The sequence below is a fragment of the Lepidochelys kempii genome, chromosome 1 (genome assembly GCF_965140265.1).
Source record: "Lepidochelys kempii isolate rLepKem1 chromosome 1, rLepKem1.hap2, whole genome shotgun sequence".
Lineage (NCBI taxonomy): Eukaryota > Metazoa > Chordata > Testudines > Cheloniidae > Lepidochelys > Lepidochelys kempii.
Genome location: NC_133256.1, coordinates 171,348,962 through 171,376,300, shown reverse-complemented (window position 1 = coordinate 171,376,300; position 27,339 = coordinate 171,348,962). Strand labels below are relative to the sequence as shown.

The 27,339-nt window shown below is 37.5% G+C and overlaps 1 protein-coding gene across 5 annotated transcripts in view; it reads left to right on the top strand.

Moving 5' to 3' along the window:
- Positions 1-27,339, top strand: part of NCAM2 (neural cell adhesion molecule 2) — a 557,227-nt gene that overhangs the window by 372,904 nt on the left and 156,984 nt on the right. For 4 of the 5 annotated variants that reach the window (XR_012161242.1, XM_073363287.1, XM_073363298.1 and 1 more), the window contains exon 9: positions 13,565-13,715. Coding sequence is in view for 4 of the 5 variants with exons in the window: in XM_073363287.1 (XP_073219388.1) it covers positions 13,565-13,715 (151 nt within the window). In the remaining variant the exon portion in view is untranslated. Of the gene's footprint in view, positions 1-13,564; positions 13,716-14,457; positions 14,622-27,339 lie in introns of those variants that run through there. The other variant, XM_073303430.1, reaches the window with a different exon arrangement.

Genomic DNA, 27,339 nt, shown 5'->3' with positions numbered 1-27,339 from the left:
GTTCCTCCCCAGCTGAGACTCATTTAATCAATTCCTGCTCCTTGGCTCCTCCTTCAGGTGCAGTCTGGAGAGTTAATTGGCCCACCGTGCCACCTTAACCAAGTCAAGCCTTGTATGGGGTGGACACCCCATCACACTACAGCTGAAGTAAATCTGAAAAGTTATGGGTTCAAACATATACATAAGTTTCCCATAACTTTGAAATTTATATATAAATGTATAAAAATCACACTAAGGACCCTGGAATAATTGAAACGTTGGGATGCTTTTATATTGCAAAATACTGTTTTCAGAAGTGATTTTGGAGATTTTGTTAATATTTGTCTTAATTTATTTTCAGTATATGCATTTTGGTTAACAGGAGATGTTTGTTCAAGAAGAGGGTGGGATGCTTTAATGTAAGGTATGTTTGGGGCTGAGTGCCAGGTGTAAGAGATTTTTCTTGTGTGTCCAGAAAGTGGAAGATCTTGTCTGCATAAACTTCAAAAGGTCTGCTAGTTCATGGCAGAGCCTTTGACTGTAGGCCAGCAGTTAGAATCAACAGAGATTGAAAATTGTTCCAATCCATGGATGTTTGATGGCTTTATATGGGATGAGTTTGGTGGGCCCATTTCCAGCTCTCTCATCACAAACTTAACACTTTTCTTTGCATTAGATTGTAAACTGCTCAGGGTTGGGACGTCCCTTACTATGCAATTGTCCAATGCCTAGTGCAATAGGGACAAGATCTTGTTTGGTCCCTCAAGTGAAACCTCCTATCGCAGGAGGCAAAATCTCACTGCTCACAGTAAAATTGCAAAATTTGGTAACATGGTAATTGACACACACACAGACACTCATTGGGGATATGTCTTTGTCCAAACTGTGTGCTCCGGACCCATCACCTTTCCCCCATCTCTTAGTGTATAAGCTCATCTATAACCTTTTCAATTTACATGCCAGCAATCTGGTTCTGTTATAGGCTCCACATTTTCCTAAAGGTTCCCGGTTCCTAGTAGCCTAACTCCCTCCTCCCAACACCATTGTCTCATCCACTCATTGAGACCCTGCACTTCTGCCTGCCTAACTGGTCCTGTGCATGGATTTGGAAGCATTTCAGAAAATGCTGACATGGAGGTCCTGGAATTTAATTTATTAGCTAGCAGCCTATGTTTGACCTCAGGAACTTTCTCATATGTTTCCTTATGACATTGGTATCTATATGTACTGTTACCACTGGCTCCTCTTCAACACTCTAGGTAAGTCTGTGTAGATGTCTCAGGAGGTCTGAACCTTCTCACCCAGCAGGCAATTCACCATGCAGTTCTCCTGGACATCACAAAACAAACTATCCTTATTTCTGATAATTGAATCCCCCATTACTATTGCCTGTCTCTTCCTAATGTTGGGTCCCCCAGTGCTAGAAGATACCATGACATCATCTGGAAGGGGAGTCCCAATTATGGTATTGTTTCCCTGTGCTCCAGCTTGATGTTCTCATTCCCCAAGACTTTTGTTGTCCTCAGCAGCACAGAGACTGACAGAAAGGGTGTGGGACCACTCTGCCATGTCCTGAAAGTCTCCTCTGTGTGCCTTTCTGTTTCCCTTAGCTCCTCCAGTTCAGCCACTCTGGTCTAAAGCACCCATATTCGGTCTCTGAGGGCCATGAGTTGCTTGCACCAAATATACATATATGCCACCTGCCCACAAGGCAGTTAATCATACATACTTCAAAGAGTGCAGTAAACTGGATTGCCCCTACTTTGCTGATGGAGTTCTGCCTGCATTATTTTTATTCTTGTAGGTGTTTTTATCTGTTTGGTTGGGGGGAGGAAAGGGGGGGAACGTTATTGGCCTAAGCTTAAAGTATGTTTGCTAGATGAGTTTGTCTCTAACACATCGTCTCTAGACTCCCTTGCAAATCTCCCATGTTCACTAGCTCATCTGGTTGTTTTGGACCTGTTTTTTTAAACCCCTGTTCTCCCTGAGCTAGTCCCGCCTCCTTGTCAAGGGTTACTAAAGGGATTAGGGATCAAAGGGTAGTGGGCTAGAGCCTTGTTAGTAAACTCAGCCAACCCTAGCAAGTCTCTAAATTCTGCCAAGTCTAGCAAGCCTCTTGGTTCAGCACATAGCCCCCAACACAGGACACAAGCAAGCAAGGCAAATTAATTTGTATTAACTCTCTCTCTCTCTCTCTCTGCTTGCCACTGTCAGATAAGATACAGAGATACAGGACCACAATTTGAATATGTAACTAAAACTAAGTGTAATGTGGTTTTCATTAACAAAGCAGTTTTAAAAATAGAAAATGCCTTACACTGGAATTAACTAGTTTTTCCCTTGGTGGCAAAAAACATGAGTTTACCTGGTATAAAAACTCCTCTGTAGATACCACGGCATACATGGTTTGTGCCCCTTCAACTCTGTGGCAAGAGGAAAGAGGAGTAGAGGAAGAGTTTGCTGAGGCTGCAGCACTCAGCAGCAATAGGTCCTGCTTTCTGTTGTGTCTTTCAGCCAGCTGAAAGTTCATAGGAGAAAAACATTGTTGGTCCCCACAGGCTGAAAGACAGAGAGGAATATGCCCCTTCACTCACCCATAATTGCACCAATGTTCCACAGCTCTCAGCATTTCGAAGTATTTTATTAGCTTATCTGTGGGGTGAGGGGAAGTGCCTTGCAGAAGATGGCCTGCCTAGCCCATCTCCAGCCGCATTCTATTGTCTCAATCCTGCAGGATGTTTTGCACACCTGTGAGGTGTGTGTGTTCTCCTCTACTAGTGACTTGAATGGGAATTGAGGGAGCTCAGCACCTCATGGGAGTGCTCAGTGCTTTGTAGAATTGTGCCTAGGAAAGTTGCCAGAATGAGTGAAGCTGCTGTGGGAGCCTTTAAAATACACAGTTATAAATGTACAGTGACTCTCTGAATGAGGAACAAGATATTAAAATTTAAGTGAACTCAGAGTTATCTTCCCTGGGAGAAGGAGATCTCTTCCCATAGCTCTCCACTTCTCAGTCCACCTTACAGTTTCCCAAAGTGTAACACATTACCAAGAAATAAAATCAAATAAATAAGCTCATATAGCATTTTGACCTTTTTGATGCTGGGTCTTACCACAGATCCAGGATCCGCACTCTGTTGGCCCATTCATATCCTTACTCAGTGTAGAAGACTGATGACATTTACTGTTGAGTTTTGAGTGCCTTATGACAGCCTTCAGAAATCCTGTGTGGTGATCATTAGCATATGTGCCATCTCCAAAATATTTTTATGAGTTAAAAAAGAAAAAAAATCCACTGAATCAAACAGAGGAGGGCATGGAGCTGGAATACATATGGCCACGGTTAAATGTTGCCCTGAGTGTATGGTTTAAAAAAGGATCCCATAGATAAGTAAGGTGACGAAATAGCTTTATAGTGTTTCTGTAATATCATTGTAGCAAGCAGAAAACGTATCTAGAGCCATGTTATCACCACTTTCTGTGAGTCAACATACAGAATTGTACCCCCATATTATGATTTTTTAAAAGTGCTTTATTTAAAAGAATAGTTTCCTGTAAACAGTTACAAAACATGTGGAGGTTTGATCTTGACAGTTTTGCTATTGATTTAAATAAAAAGGGCATCTGGTCAAAGTTCTTGAGCAGAGTGATCCTACTTACCACAACTGCTGCCATGGATAGTTCATACTGGTGATTCTTGTTCACATGCATAGGGTTTGACTGATCACTAGTAGCTAGATTCTGGTGAGTGAAGGTATTAGAATCGAAACAGGATTAGACCCCATATCTGCACATGCTTTGGGACTGTGTGTGCTCTGGCCGTCTCCCACTAGAATAATGGATTCTCTGTCTACTCCAATTTCTGCTGGAGTCTGAACTGGGGATGAGCAGTTCCAAAGGGAGCACAAAGGTGTAATATAGCAACCTGTGGCTGATCCTCTTGTAGCCAGATTATTTTATCTCAGTAACTGCATTTAAGATTAGATGTGATTCTGTGGTAAAACTATTATTTTTGATGGCGGTACTAAAGAAGGTCTGTATTAGATAAGACTTATGTTTTATGATCTTATTCCTGTGAATTGTGCTCATCCTGCTTTGTAGAACTGACATCTATTTGAATAAAATTGTTTATTGCAGGAACGGAGCCTCTAATAACAAAGGGCAGATGATTGAAACAATTTATTTAATTCTTTATTTTTATTTTTCCCCTTTTTCTATTACCACAGAGGCATGTGTTGCCGAGCTTCTCTGTAAGATTCTATCGCATGCTGCTAATATACTCATCATTATTAGTCATCAACCATTTCTCCTTAGTGATTTGCACCTTTACAGGAGATGATTTTAAATGACCAGATACAATGTTCTTTCCTTATCATTTCCCTTTCACATGCCTTCATGATTAAAAGCAAACCAAAGTGAGCTCTTCCGAGAACAGCAGCCCGACCTTCTGTTTTATGCCATAGTATTTGATTTAGGTATGTGCTGTGTCACCTGACTACTCACCAGCTAAAATGTTGCAAGTAAGCACCAGCACGAAGCAATCAAGGTTTATATAGTTTATATCATGTTGTCATTTCTTAAATGCCATCTGGAGCTCTCAAGAATATAATTTTCCTGAATTATAAAAATCTGCATAGTACCTGCTTGCATTTCCGCTTTGAGTTCATTGAAAGTAGCCACTATGTCTGCAGATGGAAAGAAAGTCAAAGCAACAAAATGCATTTACTTCAAGACTAGTTTTTCATGACTTCCTATGTATTACACTGTAGACCTTCAGTTACTGGCTTAGTCTGAATAAGTTATCCCATGTGGAATAAGCAGCTTTCAACCCCTTCAAAAATTTGTAGCATGCTGCAATGATTGCTACCTGCTTGAAATCTGTAATAAGCCAGCTGCTGTTCTAGATGACTCCCAAGGTCTTCCATAAAAATCATTCAAGTCCAAGACTCTGCTGTAGCATTATTCTGATTCACTGGACATTAAGGCATAAACACGTAGCAATACTCTGGAATTTTCTGCTGTTTTCAACAGGTGCATGGATAGAATACATTTACCTGAAGACTATGGGGAATGTTGTGAATATACCATCCAGAAGGGAGCTTCCATCAGCTTCTGGACGTTGATGGCTGTTGTGAATGACAGCCCTTTTTCATCGTCAAAGGTAGATTCTCAGACTAGGAATTGTTCATCACCTATTTTTGTTGGACTTCTGGAATTTTATCCTAATCCAATTCAACTCAGTTGGCAATTCTTTTCTTCTACCTTGTTACTTCAAGGACCAGCTTACTGGGCCATTCTATATCTGCTGGTTGAGTTGCTTCAGACTGAATGACTCACAAGTGTCTGGTTTGAACTTTTTCCTCTTTCATGGATGACAATTCAACAGCAACTGAAAGCAGCAAGTTTCCTGACAATGGTTGTGTTTCATGAAATTCCAAAGATGATTCTGTTCATCAACTTCAATTACTGTGCCTCTTCTTGAAAATTCAATATCATGTGTTCAAAATTTCACTAGACATATCGTAATGGGTCCTTGCTTTTATAGTTAGGAACTATCTGACGGCAGAAAATGGAAGAATGAAGAACTAAGCATAAAGTCAAAGTGTCTTCTTGTTTGGGCTCTGCTACTGTTGACATCTGTGACTGCTACTTTGGAAGATTTCAGACTAGAAATATTGCAAGTGTTGCAGAGGCTTTTATGTGTTTCCAGGACAATTATGGGAATGTATTTAAGAAAAAAAACAACATTTAAATACTAGACCCTTGTTCCTTCATCATTTTGGTAGCTGAAACGTGGCATTCTTTGTATCCAAAACAACACTGAAGCATATCACGGAAGGTGCAAGTTGTCAGTGAGAAATGCCTGATCTCTCTGTACAGTGACAGGCACTGAACTCTAATAGAGTGATATGGGGAGTCATGATCCTTTAGTCATAAAAACAAGTTTTAAACTCTAATATGAGAACAAATAAAGTTATTTCAACCTGTCTAGATGTTAAATTTAGAGATTTTATTAGAGATCTTGTACTTGTCCTTCGATAATATAAAATAGATCCTTTCACAGCCTAACGTATGAATACAGAGCTCTATAGGAGAGAAGATAATCAACACAATGTCACAGCTGCTCTCACCAGACAAACAATACTATCAAAGCCCAGCCACAATCCAGTCACCATTTCATGCAGCTGTTCTCACCTGCCACGCTACTCCCAGCCAACTCAAAATGCACATTCTGGCAAATGTACAATGCCATCTCATTTGGTCCAGTAATCCCACAGTTGGAGTTAGAGAAGGGTTTGATCAATCAAACTCAACCAACAAATATGCCCCCAAGTCATACCAGTAACAACCTGCTACAATTGTGAAGCAAGAAGAAAAGAAAAGAGTTTCCAACCATCATTTCATTGTGAACTATCTGCCAACACAAAACAACTGAGAAATTATATACTTGAATCTGTAACATCACTGGAATCATGCCCCTGGAGACATTCTCTGAATCAGAGCACATGATTAGTCCTAAAATTTGGTTTACACCAAAACCTGCTATTTTCTTTCCCTGGATACTGTTCTCTTAGCAATTTCCTCGAGACTCCTGAAAGCAGCATGTCTCCTCTGGAACCCTTAAATATGAGGTTCTCATCAACCCCACTCCTCTCTTGGGAGCCTTGGAAGATGTTTTCCACCCAGCAGCCTGCCAATAATTGAATACATGGGACACCAACTATCAGGAGGAAGTTCCAGGGATCACAGCAGGAAAATTCAGGTAACAGATGATATATAAAGCAATACAAGTAATAAATAAATTGCAAAGCCCACAGATAACCAGGTAACCACACTGATGTCATCATCTTAAGGTATTTGATAGAATTCACTAGGAGTGAACTGAATTTTGGGGCAGGGGTATCGTATTTATGTAGAGAACCTCTCAACTTGATTTCTGTTTGGAAAGATTTTTATTTTTTATCATGGCTCTACACAGTTATTAACTTTGAGCTCACTTCAGCATCTATAAAGAACAATCTCATTTTGCTCTTGACAGTTTATTGTACCTTGAATATTTAATCTCTAGAGCTTTGTAAATAAGGCTGATGGAATTAGATTGCTATCACTATTCAAAATGCTAGGGCTGTCATGCTGTGAGAGGTTAAATTTTCCAGTTCACTGAATAGGTTGTACGTGTTTCAGTCAGATTTCTTGGGATGGATTGCTTTGTTGAACTCTCATTTATCAGATCATTAGCTTCTAGTCCTACTTGACTACATTTTGAAAGTGTCATAGATCAAGATTTTGGAAATATAGTCAGCATTATTGTATGAGGTCATAGGGCCATACTGAGACCTCCCATAAGTGGGTGAAACTCCAGTGTAGCCAATGCCACAGAATGTGTTCCCTTGTCTGGATTGTCCCAGGTTTTACTACATCAATTTTAAAATTACTTTCGTTAAGCTGGTGTATTTTTGAAGTATATGGTGTTCCAAATTTAGCTTGTTTTTTTGACATTTTTTATTGTGTCTAAATATACTGGTTTGTAAATTTCTGTGGCACAGTGCTCTCTTATGTGTGTATGACCAAAACAGAATAAGCCAGAGAAGGGCCACATGGAGGGAAAAGGCAGCTATGCATAACACTCTCCCATCTGTATAGTAGCCTCACTCTCTTCCAGAAAAAATGGGCCTGGTAGAAAATGGGGTTCTGGCCTGGAGTAGAGGGGAAGAGACTGGGAGGAGCTACACTAGGCAGTACATTCCCATCCAAGAACTGTAGAACACTACATTAAAAAGGGTTATACAGGAAGCTTAATGCTGCTTGAATCAGCATTCCTCTCCTGTGTTTTCTTGGTAACATCTTCCCACAGGCTGAGTGCCCACATTTGTGTTGGCAACCCACACTTGTACATCACCATGTGTATTGACTAATCCCACCGTGTTGCTGTGGCTATGTATGGGTATTGGGGTCAGACAAGCCCAGCAGGATAGTGCCTATACATAATTGCCTGGGGGTCTGAAGTGTTCAAGCCCTGGAAACCATCCAGAAAGATAACACAGTGATGGGCATCTGTATAAAAACCTAGATAGATAATGGGATTGTCTGAACTGCTTTTTCTGGGATTGTTTGACGTCTATGCTCCTCTGGTAATCCCAGAGAACTGGGATGAATGCAGTTTTTTTAAAAATACATATATTAGGTTTTTTTCACCCCATCTACTAGGTTTTACATGGCAGAAGAACTTTGGATAGCAATTAAATTTTATGCTACTTTTATGAAAGAGGCTATACAAAAAGCAATTATAATTATTATTTATGTATTGGCTCTCCTGAGAAGAGAACCTACCACTTTCAGCAATCGGAAATGTTACTGCTATGCCATAATCTATTGTTGATCATTATGAACAACTTACAGCCGGCATTTGCTTCCTGGAAAGTGCCAGTCTGAGTTTATGTTCATCTATTGGCTAATTAATAAGTTGTGGTTTAGTATCTCGCTGACTTTGATAATTTGTGCTCCAACTTAGCTTTTAAGACCCTCTGGATAAGAGTTTACTATTACAGCATTGAATTGTAGAACTGATTGCTGTTGGCCACAATATAACTTCAAATGGGGATGACTTTCACCCTCACATGTTTAAGAAATACAAAGTACAGTGGTCATACTGAAGTCATCATTTGACAACAGTTACCGCATAATGATCTCAGCTACCACATAGCTTTTCTCTTTTCTAAGTATAGGAGGTAGCTGTGGTATGAATGTTGTATCTCTGGACAAATACTGACTATTTTAATAGGAGACACTGTATTTTATGTGTACATTAAAAAGTCAACAAACTGAGAGTAAATGAGTAAACTAATTTTGGTTGGTAGCAGTGACATAAAAGCATCTTCAACCACTATTCTAGGCCTAAAGAGTTGGCAATTAATTTTTTGAGAAACACAATGGAATTGAAATAGCAATGAACAAGACACTATAATATATATTTTCTAATTATCAAATTATGTCAATGAAGAGTAATAAATAGAAATATTTATATATAGACATGTCAGTTTATTCTTGAAATACTGTATATTCCCATAGCATTTTTATTTCCTCCACCTATATCCTTTTTAAACCTAATAAAGCCATACTGGTGACTTATAAAGGAAAAGTAAACAGAGTAATCCCTGATAAAGCCCACTGGGTTATGACTGAGGTAGAGGGCCTGAATATCAGAGCAGTAGAGTATCAAAGTAGAATATACACTTTTATAGGTAGGTAGTTTTGATGGCCCTGTTTCTAGCCCTAGCATTGCAAAACGTTGTAACATCTTGATTAGTTATCCATATTTGTGTAAATTCTGCTCTCAGTTGTACCTGTTTAACTGATCAACTATAGAGGGTTTGCACAGGTGGAACAGAGAGAAGAATTTGGCCTATTAAATTTATTTAGAATTTGATAAGGAGATATGGCCTTGCTGACCATTTCTGGTGGTTTGGAGATAGTCATAACTTCTTACTCTTCTAACAAAGTTAATAGACAAAATTCATCTGAAACTTAGAACACTGAGGTATGGTGGTCAACATTTAAAAGGACATATTTGCTTTATTTATTATATACTTCTGTGGTGATAATCACTATAATGTGTGAACACACAATATCCTGCCATGGCATACAGTCCAATTACAGAAAAATATTACAATAAAACTAACTTTACACTAAATTAAATGTTTCCTTTATAATGTTCACCATTGTATATAATGTTGATCATTGTGTGTGTATATTTTCCTTTTCTGAAACCATGATGCCATAAATACACAGAGAAACCAGAAGTCCTTAGGCAAAATTCCAATTGATTTCAAGAACATATGCTTTGGATTCATTGGGATTATTCTAACATTATGCAGAAATATTTTCTGTATTGGATAGTCATACTTCTCATTTTGAGGAACATCATTCATTTTAGCCCCAAAGAGACCTACATTGGACATATTTAGTGTGAAACATTATTAAAATCTATGTACTTCCAAAATAAAGAATCAGGAAACTGAGGTTATTGTAGGAATTATTTATGCTTGAGGAATAAATCAAGCATAATCTTAAGTTTCCACTGTGAGTATTTTTTTCTTTCCCCTCATTTCGGGTCTTCGTTAAACACCAAGTCCCTAATTTCAGCTTCGGCAGGTTTAAAGGAGTGGCACTGGTAATTAATAAAGCTATTGTACTGCTACTTAACAAATAAAAGTGAAGATGTTTTTATTATCAAAAACAAACAAATGGGATTGGCTGGGGCACATGATTTATGAGGAGAGACTGAGGGAACTGGGCTTGTTTAGTCTGCAGAAGAGAAGAGTGAGGGGGAATTTGATAGCAGCCTTCAACTACCTGAAGGGAGGTTCCAAAGCGGATGGAGCTCGGCTGTTCTCAGTGGTGCAGATGACTGAACAAGGAGCAATGGTCTCAAGTTGCGGTGGGGGAAGGGTAGGTTGGATATTAGGAAACACTATTTTACTAGGAGGATGGTGAAGCACTGGAATGGATTACCTAGGGTGGTCGTGGAATCTCCATCCTTAGAGGTTTTTAAGGCTCGCCTCGACAAAGCCCTGGCTGGGATGATTTAGTTGGAGTTGGTCCTGCTTTGAGCAGGGGGTTACTAGGTGACCTCCTGAGGTCTCTTCCAACCCTAATCTATGATTCTATGATTTATATGAATAATGGAAATATTCACAGTTCCATTAGATAGTATTATAAATAAAATAAAACCCCCAAGAATTGGAAGGGATACAAACCCCCATCCTTCAGGACATAAACCAACTGATGGAGGAACTTCTGTGCTAACCATTTTAATTCTGTAATTGTTTACTTAGGCTTTTTTGCACCTTTTCCCCAAAAGATGTGGTAATGGCCACTGTTGGAAACAGGAGACCATTGCCCCAATCTGTTTGTAAAAGTCAGACAGTAAAAGAATTTAAGCAGATATATTTGTCTAGAGATAATATAACACATTACAATTTCTCAGGGAGAATTTGTTGCACTGTGCAATGAAAAGGTCCTTCATCATTGTTTAAGTGGGACTTTTTTTAAAAAAAATTGCATTCTTTTTGCAGGGCTTTAGTAAACCAACAGTGCAAAGACAATATTTGTCTTATGCCATCTCTCATTACTCTGTATTGATGTATCTGAAAGGACAGATTTAGATTCTTCTAAGGAACAAATCTATTATTGTATGTTTATCAGAATTAAGTAGGTGTAATTTTAATGAAGAGACCTATATTTCAATCAGAGCTTCCTGGTCCTGAACGAGAATGTTGCCCCCTGGTATTAACCCTAACATCAGCTCTTACATCTTGTGCATCAATCAGATCATTTTTTTCTTTCTATTGAACTACCTTACTCCTAGAATCATAGAATCATAGAATATCAGGGTTGGAAGGGACCCCAGAAGGTCATCTAGTCCAACCCCCTGCTCAAAGCAGGACCAATTCCCAGTTAAATCATGTATGATTTATGATGACATAAATATGTATGTCATATCAACATCATACATATCAACTGTATGATGACAGTTGTTAATGAATGGATAGTGCTGTTAACTTCTCCCTATTGTACCTCTGACTTTTTTAACTTAAAGTTACATTCACAAGTCATAAGGTTGTTTCAGTATAGGAAGTCTCTTGATAGCAATTTTAAAAGTTACCCAATATGATCCAGTTGCAATTCTCAAGGTAAAATCAGAAAGTGTAGTCACTGAATGTATTGTAAACTGCTAAAACATTTTAGCTTCAATTTATTTTTTAAACAGGAACAAACTTGATGTAGAATTATCCATTTGTTTATTTCACTTTTTAAAGTAGAACCAATTAAGCAGCATCCAACAAGTAACAACAACCATCAACTTTTACAAATATTAAAACAAAAATCGAAAACATGCCAGATCTGCAAATAAATAAATAAACATATTTTAAAAACAAAATTTAAAAAAGATTACAACAAACGAATAAACAAAACAATCTACACAAAACATGATGTATCAAGATCTTTTAGTCTAGTAATTGTTCAGTAGTGACTGTAAATTCTGACATTTGTATGAATATTCCTGATGACTTGAATATATGCATTTGTTTAATATAATTTGCAGCATTTAAGATCGACATAGTAGGAGATAGTGATCTTGTTTTACTTCTATCAGTCTGAGGGATTTTAGGGCATATTCTTGCACTGGCAGCTACTATTGCAAACCCCTGCACCCATGCAGAATCCTATTGAGTTTGATGGGATTGTGCACAAGAAACGAGGTCTGTGCTATTGGATTCTGAGGTGGGAACAGGACCACAGGTTTCTTTCTTTCATGATTCCGGCGTATACATTGCTGATATTGTGTTGATGTGAACAATTCTGTGAACTGATTTGCATGTCATTTTCCTTCATTAACTCAGAAAATAATCATATAGACATGAGGTAAAATCCTTCAAACACTAGCAGCCACAATAGGAACACTTATGGTAGTAAGCAGTAGAGCCCGACAGCATGTGTTTACAGGATAGGACCTCAGAGTGCTTTAGATGTTTAAAGTATTGTACAACCATTAACTAATTACTCCTGGCAACACTCCTGAGAGGTAGGTATCATGTCCCCATCTCATAGATGAAAGAACTGAGGCAAAGAGGTGAAGTGAGTTGTTGAAAGCTATAAAGCAAATAAACTGCAGAGTAAGGATTAGAATTGAGGAGTTCAAAACTCCTAACCCTTTGCTCATTCCTCTGGACAATGTTACTTCACAGAAGTTAAAATGCCACTCTCAAGTACTTAAAAACGTTTTTCAATGTCTGTTTTATTTTTCATACCCTTATAGGCTTGTAAATTATATTTTTCTTCCTACCTGTTCTGCCCAACCTCAATATATCCTCCCTCACCCCCAGGCTGGCAAATATTGAACTTGTTTTCCTGGTAAAGCAGAAGCCAACACGTATATATGTTTGTTTGTTTGATGGTTTATCACAGTTTACTTCTATGTTATGTCATCAAAGGTATCACCAGTGAAATCCAGTGGTTCACAGAGTGTTTCCAGACCATGATTTCTCAGTTAATTTGTACTTTTAGGAGAAAAGCTAAATCAATAGCTGCTTTTTCATTTTTGGATTTTTCAGTTTCTCAGACAGGAAGGAGAACTGAGAGAGACACTGTAATCTTATTTATAGTGATTTTAAACCAGTATGATTCCATTGACATGATGGGAGTTACTCCTGATTTACAACAGTCTGAGTGAGATCAGAATCAGGCCCTTTATAATTGAACAGACAGATTATATCAATCTTAAAAAGGTAATTTGGGGGTTTAACTACTTGACAGTGTTCCCTTAAGAATGTATTTATTCCCTTGACCATGGAGTCTAGAATAAGACTTGTCTTTAGATTTTTGTTTTAAAATGTATGTTTGACAGATTTTGAAATTGCTTAGTCATTAATATTTATTTCACCGTACATTATGAGATGTTTTCACAACAAATACTGTACAATCAGTCATAATTATTAATGGTGTTTTATATATAAAACAAATACACATATACATATCTATCTATATATAAAACCCTTTCTCTTTCTTGAATCAATGTAAACAGAGCCCAGATGGCCGTATAGAAGTCAAAGGGCAGCATGGAAAATCGTCACTGCATATTAAAGATGTGAAGTTGTCAGATTCAGGGAGATATGACTGTGAAGCTGCAAGTAGAATTGGTGGGCATCAAAAGAGCATGTACCTTGATATTGAATGTAAGTTCTAACAGTTTGTTTTCTCTTTAAATTTGTTTTAAAAGAAAAAAAGATACATTCTTAATAGAAGATCAAGATTTACTGGTAATTCATGCTTAAACTCGAATAATTTAAGAAAAAGTGTTCTTCCAAAGTTAGCAATTCTGAATACACAGGACGAAATCCTGGCCCCAGTGAAGCCAGTGAGATTTTTGCCATTGACTTCATGAGGGTCAGAGTTTCACCCATAATGATATTTTGGTGGCTTCCCTCACTGCCATACCTTATAAATGAACTTAGAAACTTTTTCAAGACTTTCAGGCTGGTGGAGACTAGCTGTAGATGCAAATGGTTTGGGGAATAAAGTAATAACTCATCTGAGCTGCATCTCAGTCTTGAATTGAAGTTTCTAAAGTTAAAAATGTTGGGAATATTCTCTACCTCTCTCCCCATTACACTCCTCTTCCCCCTCAACTATTCTCCTACTTTTGTTATAACCATTCTTGGAGTTCAAACGTGAAAAATCCCCCACCCCCACTGATCCTGCCACTTCCAATCAAAATTTTGTTTGGTAGAAACTTCACAAGCAACAGTAGTGATATTCATTCATCAGTATCTGAGACTGACTGGTATATTGGGCCTCATCCAAAATCCACTGAAGTCGATGGGAATCTTTCCATTGACTTCAGTAGCATTGGATTGGGTCTATAGTGGGGAGGAAGGGAAAATAAGTAATGATTGTTTTGCTGTTGCTGAATCCCAGCTGGGTGAATCCTGAAGTAGCATTGACGGAGATCTCACAGTAGGCTGCATGTGCCACCTTTCTGACAGGAAGTGAGTCCAAAAAGACAATGAACAATATTCAGACTGAAGAATTGGAGCAAGTAATTTATGCTGGATACAGGAGATGGAGAGATTTGCCAACACAAATAGAACTAAACAAATACAGCAGAAGCTGTTAAACTTAACTATAAAAATAGATTTAATGCAGTTATTCATGAACAATATTCATTTGGAGACTTCTGAGATTTGTGAAATACTCTTATGTTTTTGAGAGTGTACTCTCTTAAAAGATGCATTCCTTGCACATTTCAGTGTTACCCCTCAGTGCACAGAAAATGTATTCCTTTCTGTACATTTTAATTTAAAATGCTTTTGCTGTGTCACTCGTGTAAGGAACAAAAAATGAATACTCTGATGTGTTCCGTTAAAATCCTGTCATTAAGATCTGTTTTCCTGTCATATAAATCTACGGTGACATGAAATATATTGTTCAACTGAAATTATAAAGTGGCTACTCTTTTTAAAAAAATCAATTTTACTTCTGCTTTTATATTCTGTGTCCAGTGTAGGGTTTTCCAATTATAGAAATGGTTCATGGGCCACATTATGTGAAACATATGAGCTACAAAAATTTAAGAGCACATTAAAAGCACAAAGTTAATACTGAAGGGCACAATAACCTAATCTCTAGATGAATACAATGGAATAATGTAGTCAAAGGTCTCTGTCTTAGTATGAGTTTTAGTATGATAGCAGATGTCTTTAATTTAAATTGAATTGTAGTACCGTCTTCCTTCTGAGTGAGAGGCAGTAGTATGGTAGATTTACTTTTAACACTTAAATTAAACTAATCAGGAGGTATTAAATGTGAACATTTATTGGCATTTACTGTTAAATCTGGATGTGGTTAACTGCTCAAACTAATTTGAAATGCCAGAAAACTTTCTACATTGAAAATTGAAAAATCTTTGAACCCATCAGCGAATAATTGGTGGGTTGGTTTGTTTGTTTGTTTGTTTGGACAGTTAATATATTAGCACGATTTAAGATGAAAACATTTTAAATGTATAATGCATGACTTGTTGTTTTGACCTCACATAGCATTATATGATTAGACCTGATGAAAATTCTTTATCACTTTCAGTGTTTTATTGACACTTTACGCTTTTATATTAACTTTTGAATATTTGTAAAGGACCATAATACTTAAGAATGGTTCTGTGAGACTGATAACTGAAGTACAATATTTATTTCCAGAGCAAGTGTGCTCTGGTAGCAGGAGTGCAAATTTCTCCACATTGCCTAAACAGTGAAACTTACTCATGACATGAAGGATATACCTCTAGTGATGAGAGAATAGTTCTGTCTTCATGCCTATTCTGATTAGACCGCCATTCGTAGTGAAGTTTTTTAACATGGGAACACTTGTCCGCGAGTAAATGAACTGAGACCACAACTTAATTTGCCCAAACCACAGAGATCTTGCCAAATGATAATGACTTCTACTGACCTTAGCCATATTTAAATTAGTGTCCTAGGGATGGAAGAGTCTTTATTCCAATATCAATCTCCCAAGACATCCAGTTCCCATAATAAAACTTTTTTTAACAAAATGATCTCTTCAAAATTATCTCTTCACAGGACACTCTTGCTATTTTTTACATACCACAATCTTGTCAAAATCATCAGGAACAAAATGTAGTTCTCTCCTCCACAAGTAAATTCCTTGTCTGTAGCTGATGTAACATCCAGTAGCTGCCTCTTGTTTCCAGTCACTTGATGATATTTGGGCTGGAGATCTCCTCTGACAACCCTACTGTTCCACCATTAAATTATGCTGCACTCCCACAGCAAAATGGTGAAAAGGAGTGATTCTTTACGAAAATCTGTGAAGTCTGTATTGAACAGGTTCTTTGTAGAATCTTTGTGATTTTCCAGATTACTTAAATTTATCGACTTTTTCAGCACTTCAATAGTAATAACAACAATGTCCTTTACACCTTCTAAGTATTTTTAAAAACAAATTTACCAATCCCCATACAGTTCTTGGAAATAGGTACTATAATTATTGTATTGCACACTTTACTGAAAACAAAGTATTCCCCATTTTACAGGTGAAGACACTCAGATACAGAAGTTAAGTGACTTGCTGAAGGCTACAGAGGGATTCTCAGGAATCCCTGAGTCAATGTACTAATCTACCAATGACACACTGGGATTATCCCAGAGTTTTTAATTCCTGGGTTTATATACTAGAATAGTATATGCCTTTGCATTTTTTCATTAAATCCAGAGACATAAATGTATATTACACTGTAATTCACGACTAATACTAGTGTTGTTCCTAATATATAGAAAGCATAAGCAAAAGATTTTTTAGGCTGGTGTTTTTAAAAGAGTCGTAAAGGAGTTAGGCATGCAAATCCCATTGAATTTCCATGAGATTTGGGCTTCTAACACTATTAGGCTCCTTTTAAAATTCCAAGATTACTACACAACTAACACTTTAGTGTTTCTAATTAATACTGTTAATCTCCTTATTATGAGAATCTGTTTGTTCTCATGGGTGGCAGGTATCAGAGGCCAGGGCAGGTTAAGCGTCCCCTGACCAGGCCATGTCCCTGCCCATGTTGCATCCTGAGTCCCTGCCCTCCCTCCCCCTCTACCTGAAGCCAGCAGGGACTCAGCTCCAGCTAGTGGCCCTGAGCTCTGGCCTGCCAGCAGCCAGGTGTGGCCCAGGGTGGTGCTGGGGCCAGCGGGTGGGTGTTGGTGGAGCTTCGTCTGGAGCTTTGGGGGGCCAGGGCTTCTTCAGCCGTGGGGAGACACTCAAGGCTCCAGCGGGTGGGAGAAGAGGGCAGAAAAGGTGGGAGGCAGGCTAGCCTTCCCAATGGTGGGTGTTCACCTGCCACCCATGTTTGTTCTGAAAAAATGAAGACTAGAAAAGTAAAGAAATCCTAAAAAAATAACAGAATCCTGACCAAAAGATGGAAATCTTCCTCGCTCTAGTAATGGTTCACACTGATTTCTTGAAATGATTGTTACAAACTGTTCAGCAGAATAATTAACATTTGTACTGGGTTGTCATCAGTGGGGTGGTTTGTATAGTGATCAAGCCAGCATAGAATTTGGTCAACCCCAAATGACCCTTTTTAATAGTCTGTTCATGCCTCTGAAGCTTCCTCTGTCCTCACTGAAATCAAAATGATGCACTGACAGCATGGATAAGGGAGATTACAGATGTATGATGTGCTGGCATGTCCAAACAATGAGGACTTCCTTTGCACAACTGAAGTTTTGGGGGAGGGATAGCTCAGTTGGTTGAGCATTGGTCTCCTAAACCCAGGGTTATGAGTTTAATCCTTGAGGGGGCTATTTAGGGATCTGGGGCAAAAATTAGGACTGATCCTGCTTTGAGCAGTGGGTTGGACTAGATGATATCTTGAGGTCTCTTCCAACCCTGATATTCTAAGTTTTTGTTCTTTGTTTTGTTTTGTTTTACCTAGCACCATAAACTTTAATACCAAGGTGCTGAATGCAATGTGGTACATATTTCATGCAGTAATGAGATTTGAACAAGTGATTTCCAGACATATGTGCTTTCATAGCAAAATATTACTTTGTGGAGAGAAAAAAAAAAGAAATAGTCATTAAAGCATTATGCTACTGCTGCTTTTCTTCCAAATTATATTAAACATCATCATTGCATAGTTTGTCTCTCATCTTGCTGATATTGCGTTCAGTGCTACAGAATAAACAAAGAAATGGTATTACAACACACTACAAAATGTATCTGTAAAGAATCCTATACAGTGCCTATGATGATTCTGTCATTAACATATTCTTTTCTTCTTATTGGCAATAGAGTCATTGTTTTTGTCTGCAAGCTGAAGTCAACTTCATTAATGTAAGAGCACTGAATTTAAGATGCTGAGCAGATTATTGTCTTGGACCTTTTCACTTTCTTTTATGTTAGTGAACTGTACTGTGTTGCAGTTTATGCAAATTAATTGGCTCAATGCCATTTAACTTTAAAGCTTTTCAAAGGTATTGCATTACTTAAAGGGAAGTTGAACTACAAATGAGGTCCAGCCTAGAGAACTGATTGAAAAGCAGTGCAGATAAACCCAGACATTCAGGGTTTAATGTAATAAGAACAAATGACCTAGCATGTTTGATTCCAATTGATATTCCATTTAAGTTATGTTTGTACTGTTATATATTACTAATGAGAGTAGAAATGTATTGTTCCAATTCGCTTTCTTTTCATAGAAGCTGATACAAGAATTTCTTGTTAGTAGTTAGTCTCCAAGCAAAGTTATGATAGGCTGGCTCTATCCCCTTATATGTTAATGATGGTTATGCATCGCATCAATTATATTCCAGATTCCTCCCAAACTTCTATATACTGACACACTGTTACCTAGAATTCTAGGATTTACTATGTGCTAGGCTCACTTGTGTTCCTCTTTCTTTTCGTTCATGAATAATTCTAATCTTATACGTCATATGATAATCTTGCAAAGTCTTAACACTACTATGTCACTTCACTGACATGGCAATGAAGTGAAGTGAAGAAGGACTGTTAACAACCTGAACGAAGACAAAATAGCGAACATGCCCATGCTGACAAGCCATACAATTTTTAAAAGAACCTAAGTGACAGAGGAGTCTAAGTCCATTTTCAAAAGTGCCTTAGGAACTAAGGAGCCTAACTTCTATTGAAAAAGGCCCATTAGGATAGATCTTTAAAGGTATTCAGGCATTGAATTGAAATATGCAGATAGGAGTCTAGTAGGATTGAAATTAAAGGGAATTAAGCACCTAAGCAGTTTTGAAAATCCCATAGGGCTCCTATCTGTATCTTTAGGCACCTAAATGCCTTTACAAATTTGGCCCTGTGAGCCTAAGCCACTTGTGAACAAGGGATTTAAGATTCTAGGATGGGCTGTGGGGAAGAGGAAGGGTAAATATGTATCCTATGATTAGAGATTACATTGATTAGGTTAGGATTTAGGGTGAGGTTGATAAAATAAGCTTCTTAATTAAAAAGAAAGGAAAAGGTCAGGATTAATCACAGTTTAGTCTTAATGGTATAAACCATGCAGGACTAGAGAATAGGATGTTAAACCCAGAGATATGGCATGGGAGACATTTAAATGATATCAGCTGCACCCAAGAGGACACAAGTATCAAAACATTTTAAAATATTTTCAAAGCACCCCACCAAACCAGGTACTGTTAAAATAAAATTGACTTTGGTTACACAGCTCCTTGTCAAATTATGGTCGTAATTGTTTAATGTAAACTACACTAAAGAAATGTTGAGGTTTTAACATGAAAACAAAACCCAGGAAATCTATTAAAACTTGCAACTTTTACTTTAACCGTGAACATTATGCACAGCTATAGGAGCAAACAAGACCTAAAGGGAATTAAAAGTTTTAGGTGCATGACGAAAGGATCAGGCACATTACAAAGGATCTATAAAAACACTACTCCAAGACTCCTAAGCAGAGAGGAAGGATGGTCTTGTGGTTAAGGCGGGGTCTGAGTGTCGAGATATGTGTTCTTGATTCTGCCACAGACTCCTTGTGTGATCTTGGGGAAGTAAGTGGCTCAACCTCTCCATTCTTCTATTTCCCCATCTGTAAAATGGGCTATCTCTTCCCTAGCTCAGGGATTCCTTTTTTTTTCCTTGAGGCCCACCTGTGCAGCTGCATCAGGCACTGTGGCCCACTATTAACACTTATTAAGGAAATTGTTAATTTTAATTTTACATACATATAAATTGTATATAAACTGTAAATAAACAATGTATGTGTTTCCTTTTCTTTGTAATGGAAACAATTCTAATGTTAGAAATCCCTAGCAATATGCACTCATAGAAATGCCTCAAGATCTTTGAAACCAAATAGTTTTAGAAAAACTACACTTTAAAAAAATGTTGAGAGCAAAATGTGGTGTCCAAACAAGGAAAAACACAGTTTTGTATAAAACTGAACAAGATTACATGAGTCACATGGAGTTAAAGGTTTACTAAGAGCTTGACTGGAGAATGCAGTTGCACCAGCAGATCACCCGGGACTGAGTCGCAGTCCACTGCCACAGCCCAAAGTTTGGTAACCACTGTCCTAGCTCATGTGAATGTTCTAAGCCAATACTTGAAATATAAGCACAAGGTTAAAATGTAAACTTTAGTTATGGATTTTGTTCGCTTTTTCTCGCAAGCATAATGTAATTTTAAAGTGTACTTTTAATAACATGGTGACTTTTTTTTCTTTTTACAAGAAGAACACTTGCTATTCTGTTTCCATCCAGATGAAATTTACTTGTTTGTGTGTTTGCCTCAACAGTGCTGCCTGGTAGTAGACTATTTTTAAATTCAGTATTCTCTAAGCAAAAAAACCTGTTTCCTTACAGTAGTTTGCAAGTTGTTCTATTAAATGGATTCATGTTACATCTAATTGGCTAAAACCAACTGCTGGTTGGTGGCTATTTAAAGAGATGCTGCTCTTTAAATAGAAAAATTTAAATATGAAGTGCAAAGGTATAATTATAATCTAATACTTTTTTCAAAAATGTAATAAGAGTGTTGCAGCTCATTTCCTTTGTCACTATAACTGTGTGTGTGTGATGCTTACCTTTCATGATATTCAAAGTAATGCAGCTGACCAGAGTGATACTTTTAAATATTGCAATACAATCTTTTTCATAAGAGTCAGAAATTAATACATGTGACTGAGTTCTCTTTGAATTTATGAAGAATAAATCTTAGATCAACTCATTTGGATTTATATTCTACTAAATAGCAGGAGTTTTGTATTCTAGCAGCTTTTTAGATACCATTCAGATTTTAAAATGTTCCAGAATAAACTTTGAGACATTTGAAAGTGTGTCCTATTAAATTATACTTATTACCCAAAGTCAATATCAAATTAATGTACACACTAAAAGTCATTATAAGTAATAACCGAAATATCCTGTATAATAAATAGAGGTTTGTGGATTTCAGGATTACATGGAACTGCACATATATATAATATTAGTAGCTAGTTTAAACTTCAGCCTGACACATTTTAGCATCTGAGATGAATCAGCATTTTGGAGATACTGAGAAGTGTCAGGTTTAAATTTAAGGCTTAAGTTTAGGTTTACATTTAAGTTTAAACTAGCTAGAAATCCTAAACTAAAACATTAGATATAACCTCAATATCAGAAAATAAATTGCATTTAATTCGGATAGGTTTCCCCTCACAGACCCAAATATGCTCACTGTGACAAACTAATGCTAAATAATATTGGAGCAAATTCTATTTTCTATTATGTATGTGCAAACTCAGTTCCTTTATTGAGGTTGCCTTGGTGTAGCTGAAGGTAGAAGTTAACTCATTTAACCTACTTTAAAGTATCATCTTCTAGGAAATATTAAATTTCCTGTAGTAAAAGAACAGCTAGTAAAGTAATAAACATATCCAGTAAAACAATCTTTCAAAAAAGGAAAAGCTATTTCCCCATCACATATGTCTTCCTTTGCATTTCAGAAAATACCACGGTTACAAATATCAATTTAAAATACTTTGTTCTGTTCAAATTTTAAGACCACACTTTTCACCATGGTATCTGACTCTTTTATGCATAATTCTTAGATTTTTCTCTAAGATGATATTATGGGTTGCCAGAACATGGTACTTAGCTACCTCATGTGGTTGTGTGACCGTATTTGGAGCTAAGCAAAAATAATAATTTTTTTTCAGTGATGTCACTGTACATTTTCCACTATTTCACATCATATTCACAATTTTACACATTTCAAATATTTTACGAAAGTATCAAGACAGCTATCTTGGGCAATTTGATTCATGGAGAGAAGACAAATAAGAAAACAAAAAAACAAACCATGGTGACACACGTGAATGTATAGTATTATATACACAATCATACACCTGGAAAACAGGGTTAAAAGAAGCCTGGGACATATTGTGCTCTGATTTCACTACCACAAGCAGTACAAGTATCTGCATCAGATCTTCTTTGTCAGATTCCCTACCTCATGGTCTGATCAAGACAGATCATCAGGAGCACTGAGTCAACTGCAAGAGAGAGTTAGTTACTATCAGGTCATTCCACTGAACGGAAGCACATGGTGGTCCAAATGAGAATTGTCTCCTGTTGCTGTGGGACGGCTCTCACTCAGTATGGCCATGGCCTGCTGGAGAACCACGAGAAAGCCCTGGATTACTAGGAGTGAGACTCCTTGTAAGTGAGGGCAAAATTGTGATATTTGACACTAGTTCCTCTCACATGCCTCTTAGAAGATTCTCTAAACATGTAAAGAGAGAAATCATTCATCTTCATTCAGTTTTGACTCCTCCCTGTACTCTTTAAAGGCTTCCTCAACCATCTAAAACATATAAACTAAAATACTTTTCTAGGCCATAAGCTCCTGATGCTTCATCACCAGTCTAAGGCGCCCTGCCAAAGGAGGCTGGAGGATGTGCCAGTTCTCAATGATAGCTACATTCTCTGCATACCATATTTGTGCCCAGCATAACAACTGAATTGTGGCTGTCCAAATAATCTACATATGACACATGGCCCACTGATTGGCACGCAGCTCCCCATTATTGTTGAAAATAAAACAAAGAGAAACATTACAGAATTATATGCAGAAAAAAGTAGAATTTTCTGTATCTTAATACTATAGGCAGGCTTGAAAATCTAGTATGGTTCAATGGTATGTGTGACATCACCATCAGGATTCCAGCTGTGGCATCTCACTGGATGAGGGCTTGTGAGGACTTTGTGACCTAGAGAATGAACCTTTGAGCAATAGCAGTATGCAGAATGTTTAAGTGGAACATTCAGCACATAACCTTTAGAGTTGTTACTTTTGAATATGTTTGAGTTCTTTGTAATTTCTCTCTCCTCTCCAACCCCTCCTTCATTTTTCAAAAGACACACCTTGGAATGACTGGACACCTACCTTATACTATGATCTGAAAGAAAAAACAAACTACATTATTCAGAATGTACAGTTGCAAGCCAAATTGTTTTTTGTTTTGTTTTGTTTTATATTTATTTATTATATTATTTTATTTATTTATTATATTTAGCTTTCAGGAAAAAACAAAAACAAAACCACAGCAATATCTTTAGACTGGAGATAAAATCCACAAGAGCTGGCAACACTGTTTCTGTGTGAGTGCTCTGATTGCTTTCTGGTTGAAAGGACTCTTTCAGACTACACAGTCTTACCTCTGTCATCCAGATATCACTGATGCTATTTCACGATGAAGGGAAGATGGTGGCCAGTTTGTCAACCAGTGGCTTTTCCACTTACATTTATAGAAAAAGCAGTTGATCCCAAAATATTGCACCTTACAAAATAGGTATGAAGGGGAACAAAAATAGAGAACATAGAGGCTGTTATTTCATGTGGCATGTAGCCTTCCCATATTGTGCAATTCTCATTTTTTAGGAAGGAGCAAAGGAGTTGTTATAGGAGGCAACTGTTTAGAAGTACTGCAGGGTAGGTGCCTTCCCTGGCTGCAGACCTCTTAAAGGTCTGTAGGAAAAAGTCTGTGAACTCCCTCTGCTTCTCCAAGTTCTAGTGATCCCCAGTGCAACACATCCTAGTCTTCTCTAGTAACTATGGAGGACCAGGAGCTCTATAACCATAAGAGTGGCCTTACTGGGTCAGACCAATGGTCCATCTAGCCCACTGTCCTGTCTTCCGACAGTGGCCAATGCCAGGTGCTTCAAAGGAAATGAACAGAACTGGGCAATTATTGAACGAAACATCCTGTGTTGTCCACTCCCAGCTTCTGGTAGTCAGAAACTAGGGACGCCCAGAGAATGGGGGTCGCATCCCTGACCATCTTGATTAATACCCATTGATGGACCTGTCCTCCATTAACTTATCTAATTCTTTTTTAAACCCAGTTATATTTTGGCCTTCACAGCATCTTCTGGCCATGAGTTCCACAGGTTGATTGCGTGTTGTGTGAAGAAATACTTGATTTTGTTTGTTTTAAACCTACTGCCTATTAATTTCATTGTGTGACCCCTGGTTCTTGTGTGATGTGAAGGAGTAAATAAGACTTCCTTATTCACTTTATCCACACCAGTCATGATTTTATAAACCTCTATCATATCCCCCCTTAGTTGTCTCTTTTCTGAGCTGAACAGGCCCACTCTTTTTAATCTCTCCACATATGGAAGGTATTCCATAGACTTAATCATTTTTGGTGCTCTTCTCTCTATCTTTTCCAAATCTAATATACACTTTTTAGATGGGGCAACCAGAACTGTACACAGTATTAAAGGTGTGGGTGTAACAATGGATTTATGTAGGGGCGTTATGATATGTATTATCTTATTATCTATCCCTTTCCTAATTGTTCCTAACATTCTGTTCGCTTTTTTGTCTGCAGCTGCACATTGAGCGGGTGATTTCAGAGAACTACCCACAATGACTCCAAGATCTCTTTCTTTAATGGTAGCAGCTAATTTGGGTGCCAACATATGGGATGTATGGTTGGGATTATATTTCACAATGTGCGTTACTTTGCATTTATCAACACTGAATTTCATCTGTCATTTTGTTGCCCAGTTACCCAGTTTTGTGAGATTCCTTTGTAGCTCTTCGCAGTCTGCTGTGGACTTAACTTTCTTGAGTAATTTTGTGTCATCTGCAAATTTTGCCACCTCACTGTTTACCCCTTTTTCCACATCACTTATGAATATGCTGAACAGTATGGATCCTAGTAGAGATGCCTGGGGGGGACATCACTATTTACCTCTTTCCATTGTGAAAACTGACCATTTATTCCTATCCTTCTTTCCTGTCTTTTAACCAGTTACTGATCCATGAGGGAATCTTTTCTCTTATCCCATGACTGCTTTTTTTTTTTTTGCTTAGGAGCCTTTGTTGAGTTACCATGTTAAAAGTTTTCTGAATGTCCAGGTATACTATATCCACTGAATCACCCTTGTCCCAACACTTGTTGACCCCCTCAAAGAATTTTGATAGATTGGTGAGGCATGGTTTGCCTTTACAAAAACTGTGTTGACTCTTCCCCCAACAAATCATGTTCATCTCTGTGTCTGATAGTTCTGTTCTTTACTGTAGTTTCAACCAATTTGCCTGGTTCTGAAGTTTGGCTCACTGATCCATAATGACCAGGATCATTTGTGGTGCCTCTTTTAAAAGTTGGTGTCACATTATCTATCCTCCAGTCATCAGGAGGATAGTTAATGCAATCCAATTCTACCACTCCACAGGATAGCTGCCTGGGCATAAAGCCAGCATCAACCTAGGCTAAATCTGGTCCACTATATCTGTAGTGTCATCCTGCTGTCCTGAATATTTTTTCCTTGGGAAAAAAATAGTCAAAAGTTTGAAAACCTCTGGTCTTCTATTAACAAGCAAAAATGTGATTCAGTGTACCACTTGGCTGTTATAGGTCCCTCAGCACACATGCTGAATCAGGTAATTTGTCATATCCAATTCTGCATATGACTCTGAACATACACTAGGGTTGGATCTATGAAATCATTAATTGAATTACCTTCTGGATGTGACAAGTGATGTATTAGTCTGTGCTCCCCTTGCTATTTCTGAGGCATTAAGCCTAATAGGGATAATCAAATGTATGGAGACAGATTTGAGCCAAGGCTTTCCTGCTCTACATAATTTATGCAGATCAACTTCTCCTAGTTGCAATGCTGACTTAAGACTATTTTTTTTTCCTATTTAAAAAGAACAAGAACAGTATGAATTTACTTTTCACCCTATTCTGAACTTCTTAAATGTCACTGTAAAATTGAAATAGTCTTATTAAAGGATCCTAGTATAATCAGTGACTTTAGCTTAATTACATGCCTTTATTATGTTGTGCTGTGTATTCTTGTTCACTATATGTTGAATTGCCTCCCAAAGATACTCCTCCTCATTTTACCATTCAGATTTATATTTTTTTTTAGTCCAACTGTAGTAACTATCAATAGTAGCTTTTCTACAGCTCTCTTTTCAGTAGAGATCCACAAAGTTGAAAGGTAATCTGTTTCCAACATTCCCCAGAGTCCTTGGGGATTGCATTTAGGTTTTGGAGTTCAGTCTGTGACAGTGTTATGGACCAGCCATTAAGCTTGGCCCCTGATCTAAACTTAACCAAAGTTCAGTGTATTCAGATCTGGAATTTAGGTTCTGGATCATCTGTATTTTAAAGTACAGAAGTCCAATTTTTACTTTTCTACTGACAGTGCTTGCTTTGCTTTGCTTTGCAAGCAGCTCACTGTCTGTCTAGGGAAGCATATCTTGCAGAAAAAGGTGGGATGTATTTAAGGTCAGTCCTGGATCTATTTTCTGGCAGGCACAAATGAAACCTATGTTGCACATCCGCTTAATCTCTGGTTTGTAATGCATCCATGCTATACGTGTATAAGAAGTGCATAATTGTATTCCAAAGATTTTAACTGTCTAATATATGTGAACTGTTCTTTATGTATGACAAGACAATAGGTATTCTAAATACTAGTATATTTCAAATCCTCTGTAAATTCTGCATAATGGATTTAGGTAAAATATTCAACAAAGAAAATGTAGCAATTAGTTGAACTTTTCTAATCATTTCTGTGTTTGCTTAAGGAGATATTTACTTATGAGAAGGCCTTTCCATTCATTTCTACTTGGATATGCTTTATTATTCAATTGATTTGTATTCTTCTTTGTCACCAGAATTTTGGGGCATTTAACTTATTCCTCAGTTTTCTAGAATACTGTTGTTTTTACAAGATTTGATTTTGCAGAAGTTTATAGTTTATATGCTCCAGCCTCAGTAATTTCAAAAATATGCTTCTA